Here is a 20,869-nt window from a genome sequence, read left to right on the forward strand (position 1 = left end):
CATCTAGCAAATTGGTTTTAAAGCCCAGACATAAAACTCATCTCTTGACTTCATGTGTAGAGTTTTGCCATTTGACCTCTCAACAGGTCCTTCGGAAATTTAAGCTGAGCAAACAGATACTTCTCTGACGGTAGAGGAGATCCTTCCTTTCTTAAAAACACATTTTCATTTTAGAAGGCATGAGGTATTTTTGAAACAAATCAAAAACCAGAGACGGGGGAAAAATGCGTCCCTCTACATGTACACCCTCGACGCACCCTCAGTTGGAAAGCATGGGAAATTAACAGTTTCTTTATCTGAGTTACGCACAGTGTAAGTATTTCTTGTGCACAGTACAAATTCACCGTACTTTAATAACCGCAGCACAAATCTCACCTGCAACACAAAAATGCTGTCTTAAAAAACGAGTTAATGTCCCTTAAACATGAATCATTTCCACATGTAGAAAGTGTGACTGTTTTGCATATGATTGTATTTTAAAACATATATCACTGCAAAGAATACAGAACAGATTCAGTATGAACCTTCTAAAATAAATGATCCTTAATTATTTTTTTTTGTATTTTTTTAAAGGTTAAATGCTGCAAATACTGGCCAGATGACACAGAGATATATAAAGACATTAAAGTTACCCTAATAGAAACAGAACTCCTCGCTGAATATGTGATTCGAACATTTGCGGTAGAAAAGGTAAGTTTCGAAATTCATTTTTCTTAAGCACTGTGGTATCTGCCGAAGTAACTTAGATACATATTCAACATGGGTAAGTTCTATTTGTACCTGACATCCGTTTCCGTAGCTATTTTTTGGGTAAACGCCTAGCGCCCTCTTATGGTAGACTGTTTTTTTCGTTAAATGCAGCCACTTCTCTGCGTTTTTCCATCACTCTTGGCCCCTGCCTGAGTTAGAAAAGTGATGTTCCTTGTGTAGGAAAAATCGAAGCCTCCCTTCCAGCAATCAATTTTAAAACACATTCGTGCTGTTTTCCCATCTTATGTTCACCACAATCATTTTTTGTCTGTACCAGAGGCTACATGCACCATTATTCAGAAGTCCATGGTTGTGAATACGGTGATCTGTTGGACCAGAGTGTTCCTGGCCAACAGTGAGACGTTTCTGAAACAAAGTAATATGTCCTCGAGGCAAATTCATTTGTAATGCAGAATCCATCTTTATATACAGTTCCAATCAGCATTTGGTATTGCTATTTATTAGAATAACGTCATGTATTTGTTTGACGCTTCATAGATCTTACAGCTCTCTCAAACAGCTTATAATGTATGGACAATATACAATTAACAAATAGGGTACCTGCTGAAAGTGAAAACAAGCCGGGTTACTTCATGTGGAAGAATATTTTGCATTTTGTGTCAATTCAGCCTTTTTATTTACAAGTTTCATTAAAGAACAGAAGTGTTTTGATTGTATGTATCAAGACATATCTGAGTTGCAGAACAAGGCGGAAATGGCCTCTTTAGAAGACTTGATATTCCAGATGGCATACTGAAGTAATGTTGCCTCAGTGTCTACATGAGTAAACTTTCAAGTAACTATATTAGAAAACTCCCTTTGATTTCATTGCAGTACCTGGGATATACTGCTTCTCTCTAATGATGAAATAATATTCAGTTGTGGTGCTGAAGAACTTAATCTTTAGCATCAAAGAATCCTGCAGCCAGATAGATGAAACTGCCAACAAGATGGCCCAACAGGGTCTCTGTACATACATACATTCACAGTAACAAAGGAAGAAGGTTTTTGTCCTGTTTTATTCTTCAATCTAATACTTAAATATGCATCAGTACAGCAACCCAAGGGTAATGATAATAGAATTATGCAGTTTGAATGAGCTGAAATATTGTATCATGTTTACCGCTATACATATTGTACATTGAATTCACTCAAGTCTGTTGTTTCCTTGCATTTAGATATTTTTAATAAATAGATGAGAAAGAGTGGCTATACTTTGAAGTAGATGAGGCACTCGTTGATTTCTATTCTGCAAATTTTAAGCCATGCTTTGATGTTAGCTTTTCACTTCTTAACTAGGACTGGGAAAAAAGACCTAAAGGATTTTACAGTTGATCGTAACCAAACTGTCTTGAATAAGTGCATTAAAACAGATAGAGATAAAAGACACTAAACATTTTATTTCTATAAAAAAAAAATCTCTATCTGAAAAGATTTCACTTAGACACTGCTTTTTAATAGTTGTTAGTTTTTTAGCAAGCCTCAGAAAGCAGTGTTAGCGTGGTTTAAGTAAAGTACATTTGTTTTTATTTTGCTTTCCATATTTTTTCACACTTTTTAACTTCAGGAGGAGGGTAGTGCAGTGCAAATTACCCAGAAATGTTTTGGAATCATCATTCTTGTATGTCTTCAGAGCTTAGCTAGACAGAGCCACTGGTGGCCTGTTCTAATGTTGGCCAAAGACCCATTCTGAGCAGGAAGTTGGACTGGAGACCTCCAGAGGTCCCTTCTGACCACCTTTCATATTTTTGGATTGACGTTCTTATACCTGCTTCTAAAATACAATTTCAGTTGATTAGTTTGGAGATAAATTGATTGGTTTTCTTATTTTTATTTTTCAAATAGCTATTTATTAATTATAGAGGCGTAGGGGAATAATACTAAGAAAACTGAACATGAATTTATACTCCGATTCTGGGGAACACTTCCTAGATGTGCTTTACATTGTGCACATAAGCAGTTCATTTGAAATTACAGCACAACAGTTAACACAGATGAATTACCCAAGTAGTAACATACAACAGCACCATAAGTATTTGTTGGATTAAGATCTACATTTTTTAACATCCTAGGGTTTGTTAGCAATGTACACCATTTTCTGTTTGTTTCAGCTGAAAGAAAAAGTGAAAAATATGATCTTTCCAAGCAGAGCATATGCTTTTATGATTCATGCAGTTGTGCTGCTATTTTGGGTTTTGAAACCAGCAGGGAAGCTACAGACATGAAAATCATTCTTTTGTAGGTATAATAAGCAAACTCATTATAAAAGTACCCTATATGCAAAATCTTTTCTAAGTAGCTGAGCGTTACCAACAATGATAGACAAAAATGCAGTCAACATGACAGACAGCATTTTCAAAACTAATGCACAAGACACACAGGACATATTCTGATCTGTGCAACAGCTGTGCACATTATTTTGGATGGGCATTTTGTATTTTGTGAATTGCTTGAAAATCAAGACTGTCTACAGCATGATGATTTTTGTAGTAGGGTATTCTTTTCAGTCCTTGATTTATATAGCCATGTCATGGCTTTTTGGTTTTTTGTTTTTTTGTATGGGATCTTTGTTTCTTGGGGGGTTGTGGGCAGTTGTTGTGGGCAATATAAAAGTGTTTGGGACATGGATAGCTCACCTGTGCACAGGTATTTACAGACTTGGAGGCCATACTTAACATTAGCAAAAAAATTTTGTTAAATAACACACACTAAAATCCCCAAAATACAGAAACCAAATTGTATTTGAATGTGTTTGTTAACCAATCCTAAAATACAAATTACTTTGTCTGTTCCTGAGCTTTCATATGTTTTAAAATTGTTCTTTAGGATATAAGGCCATTTCTGTTCCAAGGACGTGATCTCTTCATTCTACACCAGTGTTGCACATTCTCTTTGTCTTCTCCCTTGCTGGCTTTTCTGTGCCACTGTTTCCATGAGACATGAGAATGGGCAGACCCCTACTCTGACCAGATGCCCAGTCTGAGCTGTCAAGGCTCCAAAATACACCACAGCTAACTCCACTCAAGTAGCACTGGCATGGTCAAAATTTCTCAGCCATTGAAAATCCCCGACTCTTTCAGCTTGCATACTAGCAATAAATTAGGGAGTTTATATTACTTTATTACACAAAGAAAATTAGACCTTTTATATGCAAACCAGATCAAGACAGGAAATAGATCTTTAAGAAGAAAAAGTATAAGCCACTGGTTATTAATATCATTGACATTTAGTCCAGCCTAGAGATGATATGTCATAATTTTGCTGTTTGCTTATGAAATATGTATGATGGCCTCTGGTCTGTAGATTTCTAATGAGAATGAAATACCGGCAGCTACATTTTTAGAGGGGGAAGGGGAAATACAAGCACTAAGAAAATCATACTTAGCATACACACCTTTAATATCCAGACTGCTCCAGAAATTCACATGGGAAACCACTTATACGATTGGCTCCTCATTCATACCTGTCTCACCATATCCATATCCTTGTAGACTGTGGTAAATCACTTGCAGAGTGAGCATGTGGAGGTCTACAAATCCAGCCTCTATGACTGGAGGTGCAAAAAGGTTTTCTTTACTATTCAACTGTTTCTTTCAGAACAATGAAGGAGACAAAAGATAAGGAAAATTATGCTGAAATTCTGGTTCCCTGAAGTCAGCAGCAAAACTCCTGTGGAGAGCAGTGGGGAAAAAAATTCATCTGTGCTAAATGTTCATGGCCTTGCTGTTGACCTGTTTGTTGATCATGGCGTGCATCTTAAGGTTACAGTTTTCAAAGCAAGCTAGTGCTTAAATAAAGAGATAAGCCTCAATCTCGTTGCTAGAATTTTCTAAACAATCTAGTGATAAATCACTCCATTTTCTTGTAAGGCTTTGAAATCAGTTGATATGTAGCCTTTGAACTTGCTTTCCAGCTATCAGAAAGCTCTCCAACAGTCTTGTACAGATATGGGTATTGGTGGGGGGTGGATGTTTCTCAGCAAGGCTCAAGCTTTAAAAGTTACATTCTTATGATGTCTCTTGTCCAATTTCTTACACATTCCAGCTTGTTTTTCTTTTTCAACCCTTGTCTTTTCAACAGAGAGGTGCTCATGAGATTCGAGAAATTCGGCAATTTCACTTCACTGGCTGGCCAGACCACGGTGTACCGTACCATGCAACAGGCCTGCTGGGATTTGTACGGCAGGTCAAATCCAAGAGCCCACCAAACGCTGGACCTCTGGTTGTTCACTGCAGGTAGGCACAGCAGAAGTCCCTCCAATGTGCTGTCTCAGAACATACTTCTGCTTCTCTTGTGCTATGCGGTCCCCACACAGGTTGCCGAAGCCACTCTACTCAAAATAACTTAATGCCTGAAATATAAAAGAATGGTAAAACTGATTCTGAAACCCTGCAAGTGGCTGAATGCAAGGCCTCATTTCAGCAGTAATCCCACTGGTCAAATACCTGCAAGGTGAACCCTGACATTTAACGTTTTCCGATAGACTGCTGAACATTAACTGTACTCTTCTTTTACTTAGTGCTGGTGCTGGCAGAACCGGATGCTTCATTGTTATTGACATCATGCTAGATATGGCAGAAAGAGAAGGTGTTGTAGACATATACAATTGTGTGAGAGAGCTTCGATCTCGGAGAGTCAACATGGTCCAAACAGAGGTATTGTTAATCTAGAATATTGCCTTACATTTTGCAATAAAAATTATTGTTCTAGCCCATAAAACTAGAGCCTGTTTGTGGTAAGCACTATCCAGAAGGTAGTTTATTCAATCGCATAAAAGAAAACAGTTTACACATAAATCTGAAGAATTTCTGTCCAAACCAGGGCACAGTTATGCTGCATTCAAGGTGTTTAAAAAAAAAAAAAGTTTTACAAATGTTTTAAAAAATAGATGGTTTTTAAAAACAGGTTTAAATTATTATATTGTTAAAAAAAAGGAAACTCAAGAGGGTTTCTCTCCAGAGAGGATTCATTCTGGAGTACATCTTGTTGAGGCTCAGTTATGTAATAGTACCTACGGAACTGTGCAAGGGAGTGAGGAAACCAGAAACAGTCCAAGTTCATTACATTACTGCACTTCTGTTTGTAATTGTAAAGGGTTTCAGTCAATCCTTCTATATTCATTTCTAAATGAGTGGGATAAAGTTTTGTGAATTGCTATTGTTCTTTCTGGTTTTGCTTCAGCGCCTGTAAAGTCAGTAAGAATTAATGGGCCAACCATATTAGTTGTTACTTTTTATTTACCAAATTACTAATAGCATATTCTCTCTGTCAGTAATTTTTTTAATTGCTTTACCAGGAACAATATGTATTTATCCATGATGCTATCCTGGAAGCCTGTCTTTGTGGGGACACATCTATTCCAGCTTCTCAAGTTAGGTCTGTTTATTATGAAATGAATAAACTGGATCCTCAGACTAACTCCAGCCAGATCAAAGAGGAATTTAGGGTAAGTGGCTAGCAGTGCATAGAAGCTATACTTTTCAGCTATACTAAAGACTTAAGTGCTGACTTATAACCAAGTGAATTTGAGACCAACCCTTGGGGGGGAAAGGCCACAAAAAAGGAAAGATAACTTGTCACTAATTGCTATTGAATTATGCTAAATCATAAAAAAATGTATTGAGGTAGTAGTAAAATCTTCATTTTACTCACAGGAATTATGTCAATTTCTTCTGCTGTCCTTTCTCCAGAAAGCAGGTTACTCTGCAGTTATCTTTGAGGTTGTTTTTCAAATATGTTTGCTTCCAGGATTCTTGCTTCCAAACCCTGCTGACTGTGATGTGTTTTCATTTCTCTGCATATTGATTCCCGCTGAAACTGAATGCTGACTTGATCTATTCTTAAATACTTGGGGATGCTTTCACTGCTGTGTTAATTTTTCTGTTGTATTGTTTACTCTTTTTGAAAGACTTTAAATATGGTGACTCCAACGCTGCGTGTGGAAGACTGCAGCATAGCACTTTTGCCACGAAATCATGAAAAGAATCGCTGTATGGATGTTCTGCCTCCAGACAGATGCCTGCCTTTCCTCATAACGATAGATGGGGAGAGCAGTAACTACATTAATGCTGCACTGATGGATGTAAGTCTCCACTACATCATTAATAACTAAAAGGGAATAAGGAGCCCTCCAAACTGAGCAATGCCAGAAAGTGGAGTCAGCACAAGGCTGAAATCCTTCTAGCTCATCTTCCAAAAACATGGCACAAAATCTTTAAGCTCACAAGCACATTTAGGATCCCACATATGTTATGTCAAAGCCAAGGTTCCAAAGCCATGCTCAGGGAGCAAGTCAGGGTGTTTTGATGAATTAGATGTATCTAGATTTCTCCCTAGTGCTTGAATTTTTAACCATCTGGCTTAGGAAAAAAAGAGTTACCTATTAAGACTCTAAGGCACTTAAATGGGATAATAAGGTTTGCAGCAATATTTCAGTTCCCTTTGTTTCTAATTTAAACAGTAATTAACAAAAAAAAATTGTCTGTCAGCACAAGATAGTACACAAGCCATTACTTCAGTCTTTCTGTTTATTTCTGTTTGAATGAATGGTTCCTCTTCATGTGTGTGTGGATTTTTTTCCTAATGCATCTAGAGTAATTCTAATCCTGCTAATAGAATATCAGTAAAAAGACACTTAAACTTCCTTCAGAGTCTGTAGATATTTATAGCCTATCTTTGACAATTTAGAGCTATAGTAATTATGGTTGTCACACACACATAAACAACAAGAAAGCAGAGGTTAGAAAAGAATGAGCACATTGTAAATGGCCTTTTTGAAAAGTGAAGCTAGAGTAATAACAGTTTATATCATTTTTTGCATTTCTTTCCTTCCAAGTTCTCAAAGCATTTTCCTAAAATAAGCCTAAGTTCAAAACACTCCTGTGAAAAGGTAAATGTATTATCTTTATGTTTATCTACTTAGAGAAACTAAGAACAGAAGTTTAAGTGACTTCTCTGGGTTCTCATCATAGGTCAGTGGTATCTTCGTATTAGAATGGTGCTTCCTTGATCTGAAATTTACAATCTTGCCGTTAAAGTGTCTTCTTTCCCAGAGAGTTCAGTGTGGTTTTGTTCTGCAAATTAAGTACTGCTCAGGGAGAGCAGTGCCTCCGTATTTGCTTTGAAAACACTTGCCTTCTTTACTCTTGAAACAATGAGCTGGATCCAACAGTGTGTCTGTGCAAAAGGCTCCAAGGAAGGGTTGCTTTCTACCCAAAGTACCCTGGTCAGGCTCCTGAAATATACCTGCACTAAAGGACAAGAGCAGACATTTGTCCCTCTCTCTAAACTCTCAGTCTCCATCAGGCACGATGCTGCATTTCGCCCACTAGGTGAAACCTGCACCTCTGGCTCAGGTGCAGTTGGATCACCTCATTTATGAGCCTTTAAATAAGCTCACTTCAAGTAAAAGGGGCAGCAAGCGTGGTTTTCATTATCCGGGATCTGAATGTTTGAAAACATTTCAGGACTCTAAAAGATGCAAATAGCTGATCAGTTTGCACCTCTGTTGCAGTACAACTTCAGTTCAATGCATGTAGAGGCTTCCCTGCCCTCTTTGATGGCAATGACAACCCCTCCCAACAATTGCCCCAGATGGTCACGGTGGCCTTTAACACTGAGAAGGACATACCCGAAAATGCTAGTATGAGAATCACAATTTAACAGTTCCACCAACAGCTTAGTCAATGACATACTCTGGTACTAAAAAAAAACAAAGAGCACAGAAATGTATCCCCTGGGTATCTTCACTGCTGTTGCACAGACCAGAATTTGAACAATGTTTCTGAAAAATAACTAGATATTTCCTTTCATAGGAATCATTCAAATTAACAGCTCTGTGCAGACGGCCAAGATTAATCTGTCCATTAATAGCTCAAACCAAAACTGTAGCTCAAAATGTTGTAGGGGTTGCATTGGAGGCAAAATCCTCTGATGATTTTACTCTATGCCTGTGGCATAAAATAAGTTTCAGAAATATAACATCTGCACAAGTTATGTTTTGCCCAGATACAGTTTATTAATTTTCAAGTATGTAAGATCTCCAGAAAGAATGGAAAATAATGTATGAATTATATAGAAAATATAAATAATGCTTTCAGTCCTAAAATTTTGGGGCTCTTAAGGGCATTCTGCTAAACAGCGTTGTTTTTTTTTTTTTCTTTCCATTCTTCTCTTACCATCTCTTGTTATTTCTTTGCAGAGCTACAAACAACCATCAGCCTTTATAGTTACACAGCATCCCTTACCAAATACTGTCAAAGATTTCTGGAGACTGGTCCTAGATTATCACTGCACTTCAATAGTTATGCTGAATGATGTGGATCCAGCACAAGTAAGTCCAAAAACTGCTCTATTCAACAGAGAAGTGCCAGTGCCTCAGCATTGCAGCACATCTGCGCTTTAGAACAGCTTTAGGACGTAATTAGTTTTATAAAATAACATTAAATACTAATATACTAAAAAATTGATTTGTAGCTTACGGGTACATATAGGGAAGGAGGAATAAATCTGAGCATCACATCTTCTCCACCAAAATGTTAATGCACATACACATAAGTGCGTGCATCCATAATTTATTCTGATAGGAAAACATGCTTTGGGAAGAGCTGTTGAAAAACAAAAAACATGTGGTTGTAGATTTCTGGCTCAAGCCTGAAACACACTCATAACCAAAAGTCATAAACAGAAACCAACAGCTACTCATTAGCTTGCCTGTAACAGGTCAATGACCTTGGTGTGCTTACCAGGGATCGGTGTTCCCAGCTTGAAAATCTGTGTTATGTTTGACACAAAATTACACTGTTAGCAAGGAGATAAGAACTGAACAAGATTGGAGACTACGCATCCTTCCAAGAGGAAACGGGACAAAGAAATGCATGCTGGAATGTAATTACTTTACAACAGAGTTGTGCATGCTGTACATGTTCTTTAGAAAATTGGAAAACCGTACCTACTGGATTGGCAATTTAATCACTAACATTAATCACTAAGCATCCTAGAGCCTGAATGCAACTGTGCAATTCCAAGTTTTTATATAGATATAATTGCCTTGGTTTCGAAGAATTGCGCTAGCCCTCTGCCGGATTAAGGTGGCAGTAATCTAGATCCTTAATATGTAAATATTTGCTAATTTTTGGTTAAAGTAAGAGCAATTTTTTTTTAATAGCAGACCCCATGTCATTTTTGTTCTTGATATTATCCAGAATCTTTTTAGTTTGGTTGAGTACTGTTCATACCTTGAAAACTGCTTCCTTTATTTCTTTTTTAACATGAAGAATTTGTTTTAAAAACATACTAATCTCCAGTTTTGTCTTTCAAAGGAATGTGTAGGAATTCCAGACACCATTTTAAAGACTGAATTTCTGATTTTAAGCCTTTAACTGTCTACAGGGAGAAAAATAGAAATGAAAGACAAAACTTTTATTCATGAGTCTAAGATTATTTTCTGAGTGAATAAGGAAAGACTCAAGGGAGTCAGACTGCTAGGGACTGCTGAACAGAGTTCTTTTAATTTGTGGGCTGTGTTTTGAATTTACAATAGTGCACGGCAATTTCAAGCATTTATTAGCCTCACAGGCTTTTAAAAGCTATTGGGATATGCAGTTAATACACCTGCCTCTGCAGTATGTTAAACCTTTTCCTTCTAATGTGAGTAACAATCTTTTCATTAGGAATAAATCTCAAAACCCTCAGAGCAAACAGAAGTGGAAAGAGGGCAGAGTTTATTAAAAACACACATTCAGATTTATTAATAATTACTGTTATCATTATTATTTATGTATATATGAAGTGTTTACATTTCTGTTTAGATATTACAATTTATGTGGATTGTTATGCTCTATTGGGAAATGAAATTCAACCCTTCACAGTGACTCTGACTTAAAGAGAGTCGCTAGCATCACATGCATGCAAAATGCTCAGACCTAAATGCTTTTGGATTTCTTTAGAACTTGAAAATCTTGGCTTTCTAAAACATCACTGGCAAACAGCTCTGCTTATTATCATTTAAGCATTTTTCAAAGATCTGTTTGAACAGTATTCCTATGTATCTGAAAGATGCGTACGAAATTGTGCATATGTTAAATGATGTGAGCACTGGCATTTGCATTAGCTGTATGCATGTCAGTATTGTATTCTGCTATCCTGTACACTAGTGTATTTCATAATAAAAAATTGTGGAAGGTTTAGGCAATATTTGGAAAGTAATTTGCTCAGCAGACTGAATCAAGTGGGGGTTTTAAAATAAATGAAAATAGATTTTCCTACTAGAAAATTCTGTTTTTAACGTGTTAAAGTGAACTCCTGCAAATCAGATTCTGTTCTCTTTTTAATTGATGTAGTAAATGATTATGTTTTCCTAAAATGTAGTCATTTCCAAACGGCTTTGTTGAGGAATAAGTGTTATAAGAAATGCAAAACAACATCTGGAGGAGATATGATTTGTCAGCTCAGCTCTGGATCACCAACAGCAATGCAGCAGAATGAAGACCACAGCTGTTTTACCGAATGAAATAAAGTTCAAAATACGAGATCAATGCTTCTGCAAGCAAACAAAATTTCATGAGTTCATACTTAATTTTGGAGAATGCTTGCAAAAGCTATATGCTTGAACTGCTCTAGATATCCCTGGAAATAAATCATCAGGGTTTTTATGGAAAAAATTGGAAAACAGAGTCTAGCTTCAAGTAATTCCAAGCAAAGTGTTGTTTTAATCTTTAAATTATTAAGAGAGAGGATAATTGGTTCCAGGATGGAAGCATCGTAGTTTTATTAGACAATAAAACTGTGCAAGATAATGCTAATGTTAATTTGTGATCTTTAGATAACTAGAAGTAATGTTTCCTGAGCACTAAGGAAAGCATAATTACTATTTTCAGGTGGCGTTTGTAAGATGAAATTAAGCAGTTGCTGAAAATTCAAAGCAAAGCTGATATTATATATATAAATGCCAATATCCTCAGTCACTGATGAAATAGGTGTGAAATTTATATCCTGAATTTTGAGAACCGATGTAGCCTTTATAATATAAAACCCACATTCCTATGTAGTTTGACTTATTATCAACTTTGGGAGATAGTTGGAGGCCTTTGGTGTTAGGCTTTACGCTGTCTCCAAGATACGGTAATATTTGACAGCATTCCCCTGTCCTGTCATGCAGTATTGAAGAATTGATGTTGAGTGTCAGAAATGTGCTACTCCAAATACCAGAGAATGGCAAGTAGAACAGCAAGCAATTGCATGGTCAGTTAAGTGAAAAGACATTTGTTTAAACTTGTTCTGCACATGTAAAATTAGAGTGCTTGAAACTAGTGGAGGATGGTGCACTGTGTATTTTATAAAGATAATGTGTAAGAATTTCTGCAATTAATGTAGCACAAAAAAATATCTAGAAAAGTATATTTGAGGCATCATTAAATTAAAAGTAATTATCTCTGTTTTTTTGTGTTTGTGGTCTTCTGTAGTTGTGTCCTCAGTACTGGCCAGAAAATGGAGTACACCGACACGGTCCTATTCAGGTGGAGTTTGTATCAGCTGATTTAGAAGAAGACATCATCAGCCGAATATTCCGAATTTATAATGCAGCCAGAGTAAGGATGTTACTTTACTTGCAAGTCAATTGTGCATCAGTAGTTGAGTTGGCTGTACTCAAGTCACAAAAAAAAAAAAAGAAAAAAAGAAAAAAAAAGTTAAACTCGCTTAAAACCATTCTCATTTTTCAGCCTACTTATTTGAGAGCATTGATGGGATAATGGGTCACACCGTTATCATTGAGAAGAAGGCCTTGTGTGTGTAATTACAAAATATTTTAATGAATATCTCAAGTGCGTTAAATGCAAATGGAATAAATGCAGTATTCAGATTATGTGGTAGCCAAGAAGCAATGCAATCAGTGCTGTTTTAAAAATTTTAAATAAGTCATCTTGCATATTTGCATCCTGTGTCATGCAAAGGCCATACATCAGTACCAGGCATGTTTTTCAACACCAGTCCCAGGCTTTTAGTGAACATCTTATTCCACTAATCACATTTTATAATAGATGTAAGCACTTCACAGGGACAAGTAAGTTCTCATATCCAGCTTTTATGCTACTATAAAGTTGACAGAAGACTCATCTCTTTAAGCTGAGTGGGGAAAAAAGATTCAGCCACAGACCAGATATCTCTTCCCATCCAGTTGGAGAGAGCTTTTGCAATGGTCTGATATTGGTCACTGAAGAACCATAGCCAGGAGAAAGCAGCACTCTACTCAGAAACATCAGGAACTGCCCTGCAATCCGGTAGCTGTCAAGACAGTGAGAGAAAGGCCCCCAGAAACACTCCCTGTGGTATTAATGTCCAAACAGGGGAGCAGACTGTAAGCTTCAAGATACGTCTTTTGTATAAGCTTCAAGATACGTCTTTTGTATTGTGAAGGCCTTGCATTGCCAGTAAATGTGGCAACATAAAGCCAGAGACTCCAACAGTGTTAATGGGAGCTTTAGCAGGCGCTGGGGCTGGCTGATGCCATCTGGGGAGAAGGGGCACTCAGCTGAAAGAAACTGGCCAGGAAACCAGTAGAGTCCAAATTTTGACATAAAACAGACAAAAGCCATTGAAGAATACATCTAATGCTGCATCCACTTTGGTTTATTCCTTTACTGTGTTAATATTACATTCTCTCTATTACCTCTTACTCTAGAGGAAAAACTGTAATGTCAAAATTTCTGTGCACTGCTCATTTTAAAAGTGGCACTAAAATGCACTCACGTTGCACAGAAGTGAAAGTAGCAAATCCTAGGCTACAAAAACAGTTTTCATGTGTGTGTTTATTATGCCCTTTTCAAAGGACTGTAATTTTCTGCCACTAACACTTGTTCTATGCTCCTTTTTTATTTTAAATCACCATAAAGCAACTGTTCAGTAACATCTCACCAGAGGGGTTCTGACTATTTCAGTAGCACACAATAAAGTAAAATGTAGTTAGGTTTTTATAAGCAGGAAAAAATCTGAGGGTTTCATTTGGTTTTTAAAATATTTCCTACTTCAAAATAATCTTGAGAGGTTTTGACCTTTCTTGTAAAAAAAAGACAGAAGCACGCAAACATTCTTCAAAATGCTGAAGCATATGAAAAAAAGGAGGTCATATAATTGTATTGCAGCACTCTCTTTCCTGCTATGATATTAATTAATTATTTGTTTGATCCTGCAGCTGTACTGTTGCTCTCTTCTAGACTATTTGTATAGCCCTCTGTTTAAAACCTCTTGTTCTAATAGCTCAGTTGGAAATTAAAAGTCATAACTCCTCAAGGGCAGTTGAAATTGCATTAGTAGTTTGTCAGCGGTGATCTGCTGAACAACTTTCCTCACTGATGCAAACACCTAAATTACACACCATTTGAATAGACCATAAGTAATGCTGTTCCTTCTTGTTCCTTCTCGTTCCCTGAATCCCTGCAGCCCCAAGATGGCTATCGGATGGTGCAGCAGTTCCAGTTCCTGGGATGGCCCATGTACAGAGACACGCCAGTTTCCAAGCGCTCGTTCTTGAAGCTCATCCGCCAGGTGGAGAAGTGGCAGGAGGAGTACAACGGGGGAGAAGGGCGCACAGTTGTACATTGTTTGTAAGTACTGGGAACAGATGAGAGGAGGTGAGGGAATGCTATTATCATAGCATTTGTGCTGGGTTTTAAAGGTGAAAAGGTGAAAAGGTGAAGAGGCATCCATCAGGAACTGAATAAATAATACAGCCACTCATTTAAAAGTTTTGAAGACACAAGGAATTGTACAGTTTTTAATGTAGATTCATGAGTTCCCCTCTCTGTCCCTTGGTAGACCCCTGTGAAAAGAGGAGGGGTACAAGTTAACCCTATTTTATATAAAGATGTCCAGTGACTTTTGCAAATGAAAAGGTGTGTATTTATTCCAGGTAAATCAAAACTGTACCTTCAGAACAATATAATTTTATTTCTACTGGTGAGGACTGTATGCCAGCTACAGTTCCTTGGTGGAAGAAATAAGAAGTATAGGAGGGAGTGATTCCTCTTCCAGAAATAAGTCACAGAAGTAAAAGTGTTGTGATAGACCAGTTATGATGATCCTTTAATTGCCTTACCTTTCTCTAATAATGGTATATATTTTTGTCCTCCTGGGACCTGTGTGCTCCACTGGTACAGGTTCTCATCCACCATCCTGCCTTGTGATATGGCTTACTACATGTAAATGCTGTTTGCTCTCAGCAGTATATAATCTTTTCAGACTGAGTCTTCAGTGCTTGAAGTTATATTCCTCTCCCCTCGAATCATAGAATCCTTTGGGTTGGAAAAAACCTCTAAGATCATCAAATCCAACCACTAACCTAGCACTGCCAAGTGCACCATTAAACCATGTCCTCAACCACCATAGCTATGCATGTTTTGAAAACCTCTTGGGAGGGTGTCTCAACTACTTCCCTGGGCAGCCTGTTTCAATGCCTCACAACCCTTTCAGTAAGGAAAATCTACTTAAAAGATGCTGCCATGATGGAGAAGGGACATGTTAATGGGCAAAGCACATGCTATCGTGCTTTCAAAAGTTAGAACCCAAGAGTAGACAATAACTTCCTGAGTTTTGGTTTGCACTTAGACAATGTTACAAGTATGGAGGAAAGTGTATTAGTAATTCCCACTATCGCTGACCTTGAACAAGTCATTGCTCTTTAGTTTCCCCATCTGTAGAATGGGGATAATAATACTTTCATCAAAGGAGCATTGTGCAGTGTGATTAATTAATGTTTTGAGATCTTTAGCTGAAAAGACCCTTTTGAAGTGCAAATTACTGTTATCTCTGAGGTGGCTGATGATATTAAATAGTTGTACAACATCACACATGCGTCACTTCCAGGCAGTAAAGAAAGAAAAAGCTCTAATATAATCCTTTTAAATGACTTTATTTTAATTAAAATTCTCAAAGAGTCCCACAATATCAGGCAATGTTTTGGCAGCAGAGAGCATTCTTTTCATACTGCCTGGATGTGACAGATGTGCGACGTTGTAGCTTCCTTTGAAAATCAGCCATTTGCGAAGCTGGTTTGAAAGACCTGCTACCTAACCAGGCTGCACTCTGGTAATTATTAAGGTTTATTATTTTCGGTGAAGTGCAGCCTAAAGATTCTGATTAGAATAGCTGTAGAAATAATAGGGTTTCCAGAAAGAAAGAGATTATCTCAAAGATTAAATATAACTGGGGATAAAGTATTATTAAATGCTGTATTTGATCATGCATATGAACATTTGTGCCTGGCTTCTTTGTTAGCAAGTCACTTTGGGTTCTTATCCTCTGATACTGTGGGTGGAGAAGGAACACAATCACTTTCAGAAGCAGTCATTCCCATGCAGCCAGTCCCTCTGCCTGCTGCTGCGGGGTGAGCGCATCAGCCACCGGGACATCGCAGCACCGCCTTGTGCCATGCTGAAAGCACAGCCACCAGAATGGCTCGTAGACAAATTGGACACCGCTTTTGCTCTTCCTCTGAAACACCTTTGGGTCCAGGAAGAAGGCACTAGGGTTGGAAATAAAAGAACTTGAAAGATCCACTTTCCCTATAATATTTCTAGCCCGATACTCATTACAGCCTTGTGCATTAACAGTACAAAGGGGTGTTGAATTGAATCTAAAAGTACCTTGTCCTTATTTTAGCAGTCTTTTCGTGCTGCTTCAGAAGTTCAGTAAAGAGAATGGCACAAAATTCGTCCATTCAATTACCTTCAGGCTTTCAGCCTCCTGGATTCTGAATGATAGGTTGGAGATCATTCAGCCCATTAATTCCAATTAAAAACAGTGCTCTGCTTAGAGTTCAGCCTTTAGGGGCGTTAATGTTCAGTGGCTTCTCCCTGGTGGAACTCATACCTTCTGTAGCCATTCCTGGTGTTGTAAGAACTTGTAATATGAAGTCAGTTGTAACTGAGCCATTTTATCACTTTTATTTTAGGAACGGAGGTGGCCGCAGTGGGACATTTTGTGCAATCAGTATTGTTTGTGAAATGCTTCAACATCAGAGGGCTGTTGACGTATTCCATGCTGTGAAGACACTGAGGAATAATAAGCCTAACATGGTGGACCTTCTGGTAGGAGCTTTTTAACTGCACCACTAAATAGAAAATGTTCCTTTTTCTCAGAAGACTCAGTAAGATTTCCAAGATTTGCAGTGGGAGTTGTTCACAAAGCAAGCAAGTCATTTTCAAAGGGGATAATGAAGTCACTTCACTTGTAAGAGTATTTTTACACTACTTTCTTCCCAAGGAGACTTTGTCTCTGTTCATTAGAATTTTTTAAGAGTTTTAAACTTTCAGCCGAACATCCTTATTAATTTTCTTTTCTAGCAGGCTGAGCCAAGTGGAGAGCAGCCCTTGCAAGGGGTAGGAATAATAGTTATGTAAAATGAAATGCCAGATTTTCAAATTATATATTTTATAAATAGCTTAATCGCCTAATATTTATCAAAGCCATGAATTTCAGTTTGACATCCAGAATATTGCATTTAATTATGGTTGCTCTATCTCATAGAAAGATTAAAGAAGTTCAGAAACAAGAGGCCATGTGCAATTATTTTCTTAGAGAGTATTTTATGGGCTTTTTTTAAAAATGGAGAATTGCTAAAGTGCCAGCTGCTACGCCACAAGAGCTGCAGAACAGCTTAAAGCAGCAGGTTCTTACGCTCCAGTGTGTAGTTCTGTACTTGGAGACGGCTGAAGCGTAACACCATATGCTGATGCCTGGACCATAAAGACACCGTTTTGCGACATCTTCGTATAGACATGGCTGCTTGAGAGGCAGTTGTATTCGAGTTAGCGTCATAGGCAGGAGGAAGCAACATCTGGGCGGCTTCGGGGATGCTAAACTCATCTGAACTAATGTTGCAAGCTTTGATTAAACAAGTTTGGGTCATCAAGACTGTTATATTTCGACATCTCTTCTACAGAGTGCCTAGGAAGGATGCAGGTAGCATCTCACAAAGCTGGTCCAACCTCTTGGAATTTTAGGAGAGATCCCTCCCTCTCAGATGGGTTGCTGAGATCTGGGTGTGAAATACAGGGCAAAAGGAATTTGTCTTGGGAAGTGCGAGACTTCCAGGCTCATGTGTAGATGGGTAGGACCATCCTCTTCCCCACATCTCACTGTACCTCATGTGTCCCATGGAAGAATGGCTACTACCTCATCCTCCTTCGCAGTGCTCTCATCTAGGCTACCTGTGAAGTCAGCCCTTCCCTCAGGCGTTTTTCTAGCTAGGCTTAGGGCTTAGGGCAAAAAGCCAGATGCTGCCAGCTGTGCAAAGTGAGGAAGGAATTTACAACAAGCACCACAGGACCATAAATAAGCAAGGAATGTGAAACTGTGAATCTTGTATCGGTGAGAAACTATCAAGCTTTCACAATGGTGGGAGGGAGAAGTTTATTTGGCTCCTTTTCCTCTGCTTTGTATTCTCAGGAGGAGAATCACCATGCTGAGAACCATACATTTTTATTTCCTAAATATTAAGAAAAATGTCCTACTTCTTCATTCAGATAGCAGAGTTTTGGATAGAGACTTGGCAGGCCTGCTGTTCTCAGTTCTCCCAGAGCTTAAGTCCACAGAACTCACTGATCTCTTATACATTTATTTGATAGAAATAAAAAGAAAATTACTAGTGTGAAGATGTACAGTTGAAGAAAATGCTGTCTATAAATTCCCATTTTTGACAGTTCTCCACGTATAGATTTGTCAGGTAGCTGTCTCCATTCTTCAGCAATGATTTTTTTTTTTTTAATCAAAAGCTAGATATATTATTTTAGAATATAAAAATAACCTTTACTAAATTGGGGGTGGTACTGAGAATATCTGGATGGTATTGAGAGGCCTTGTAAGGCTTTTTTACTAGGAGATTTCAAAGCTCTTAGGAAGAAGAGCAGTATCATTTTCCTTGTTTTACCAGTAGAGGAACTGAGTCGGGACAATCAGGATTTTTCCCATTATCACTTAATCCACTGACAAAGCAGAGTCAGAACAACATCTCTTCAGACTTACTATTTGTAGGAACAAGTACTTGAATTAGCAAGGGTTCAAAGGAATTTTCACACAGATTGTTTCATGGTAAAAAGGGAACTAGGACACTTCAGTTCTTTTCCTGATCCTGTTACTAACTTTATCCTTTTTGACCTTTATTATATAAATGTTGCTTTGCCTCAGTTTCCACATCTGAAAAAAAAAAAAAAAAGAGAACAAGAATATTCATTTACCTTTGTAAAATGCTGTGATAAGAGATGAAATGCTCAGAGTTATAATGGTATTTGACAAGAATAGTTTCAAGACTGCTTTATGAAAACCTATTATACACTTTCTGACCAGATGAAGGGCAATCTTGGCCATCCATATTTAGAGATTCATCTCTTACTTTCATTGAAACCATTGGTTTTCCTGCAAGTATAAAAATGTGAATGCCACATCCATTCAGTATGGAAAATCTATGAAATTCTTCAGCCATCATACAAAAGTAACACATGGTATTACAAAATGTCCATTACAGCATGTCCAAAGCATTTTGTAGTACATGGTTTTGGACCTACCAATGATGTCCTAGAAAAAATATAAATATTCCTCTTTAAAGCTAGCTAACATAAAGAAACTTTTCATATTCACCATCAAGTGAATAATAAAAATGTACAAAGGACACACATGAGTGAACACAGTGGGAAATAATAAAATGTCTGCTATTTAGTGCAGGTATTGGGTTTACTAAAAATGACAGTTCTTCTGCTGGATCAGTAAATCAGCATAAAATGAGCAAGGAAAAATGGATGAGTGGCTGATCTCTTGTTTTGATCTCTGTTATGTAGTTATAGAATAATTGCCATTTATTTAGAAACATACACAAGAAAAGCAGAAAAGGAATAATTTACATAATACTTATTTCTTTCCTTTCTTCTTTTCTATCTTTTCTCATCCTGAAAAAGAAACAAGCAGTTTATGGAACCCTCAGGATCTTAAAGCCTAACATACATCTCATTCATAACTTAGGCAATATAAGCACCTAGGATTTGTTTTCTTCTAAAGTGACAGCTCTAACAAAAGAACTCATAAATAGTCTGTGCTTGTTTCTGGCTTTTTGATTGCTGTAATATTGTTTGGTCTCTTGCATTTTAAGGTAGACTCTCTTTTCAACTAAAATGTGACCCAAAATCTCAAGTACAGGCCAACACACTTACTCCTTTATAATGTCTTCATCAAGGAAAAGGAGAATATATGTAGGGTGTAATTGTAATCTACCTACTTGGGATGCTCAGAAGGTGAAGACTGAGTGCTGTCCACTCGTTAAGTTGTGGTTGTTACTGTGTAATATTGCATGCTCAACTATCATTAATTGATTAAATTTTATAAGAGAAAGAGGCACTTCAGTGGCAAAAATAGTCATAAAACTTGGCGGGGGGGGGGGGGGGGGGGAGAGGGGGGGATATTTCCAAATTGAATTGTTAGAATCCAGAGCACTTTCATTCAGGCAACCCACACCTACTATTTCTTCCAGCATTTTTGTTTCATTTAAATGCTTGTAGCATTGCTAATGCAAGTAGTAAGAATGAAAATAAAAGAGGGCTGTGTCTGTGCACACAAAGTTGTTAAGTCCCCAGGTACAGCAACCCTTGAGGCTGCACGGTGGACAAGGGTCAGTCAGAAACATTGGCCTCTGCGTTCCACTTAAGATGTGAAGGGCATGAAGTCACGGCTCTTCATCTCAGAAGGATGCAGATGGAGCTTGAATGCCAAGGAAAGAGAATTTCCCTGGGACTGGCCCAGTTTCCAAACCTTTGCAAATAAAAAACAGCAGTTCTGTGCTTGAAGCACAGGACTGGTACCTGGAAACACAGACTGGCCAACAGAAGAGCTGTTAAGGGCCTAGCATGTGCATCACCATTAATTGCTCAAAAATTAATTGGAATGAATCCAATTAATTTAGCTCTGGCCCGGTCTCCCTGCCCTACTGCACAGAGAGAGCACAGTATTTCAGTGCAGGTTTGAGCTGCACCTAGAGGAGGAACAGTAAACAGCCTTCGTGCTGACATGTAGCAAGAGTATGAACATCAAAATAAGAGTTATGATCTGGAAAGCACTAGACACTGAGTCTGTTTTAAGA

The 20,869-nt window shown here is 37.8% G+C and overlaps 1 protein-coding gene across 12 annotated transcripts in view; it reads left to right on the forward strand.

Annotated features, from left to right (window-relative positions):
- PTPRM (protein tyrosine phosphatase receptor type M) overlaps positions 1 to 20,869 on the forward strand; it is a 482,484-nt gene that overhangs the window by 460,358 nt on the left and 1,257 nt on the right. For all 12 annotated transcript variants that reach the window (XM_083826617.1, XM_083826619.1, XM_083826620.1 and 9 more), the window contains 9 exons: positions 574 to 690; positions 4,831 to 4,985; positions 5,270 to 5,405; positions 6,047 to 6,196; positions 6,659 to 6,832; positions 8,951 to 9,082; positions 12,213 to 12,338; positions 14,188 to 14,351; positions 16,697 to 16,832. In XM_083826617.1, the coding sequence (XP_083682743.1) occupies positions 574 to 690; positions 4,831 to 4,985; positions 5,270 to 5,405; positions 6,047 to 6,196; positions 6,659 to 6,832; positions 8,951 to 9,082; positions 12,213 to 12,338; positions 14,188 to 14,351; positions 16,697 to 16,832 (1,290 nt within the window). The remainder of the gene's footprint in view (positions 1 to 573; positions 691 to 4,830; positions 4,986 to 5,269; positions 5,406 to 6,046; positions 6,197 to 6,658; positions 6,833 to 8,950; positions 9,083 to 12,212; positions 12,339 to 14,187; positions 14,352 to 16,696; positions 16,833 to 20,869) is intronic.

This window comes from Anser anser (assembly GCF_964211835.1).
Source record: "Anser anser genome assembly, chromosome: 2".
Taxonomy (NCBI): domain Eukaryota; kingdom Metazoa; phylum Chordata; class Aves; order Anseriformes; family Anatidae; genus Anser; species Anser anser.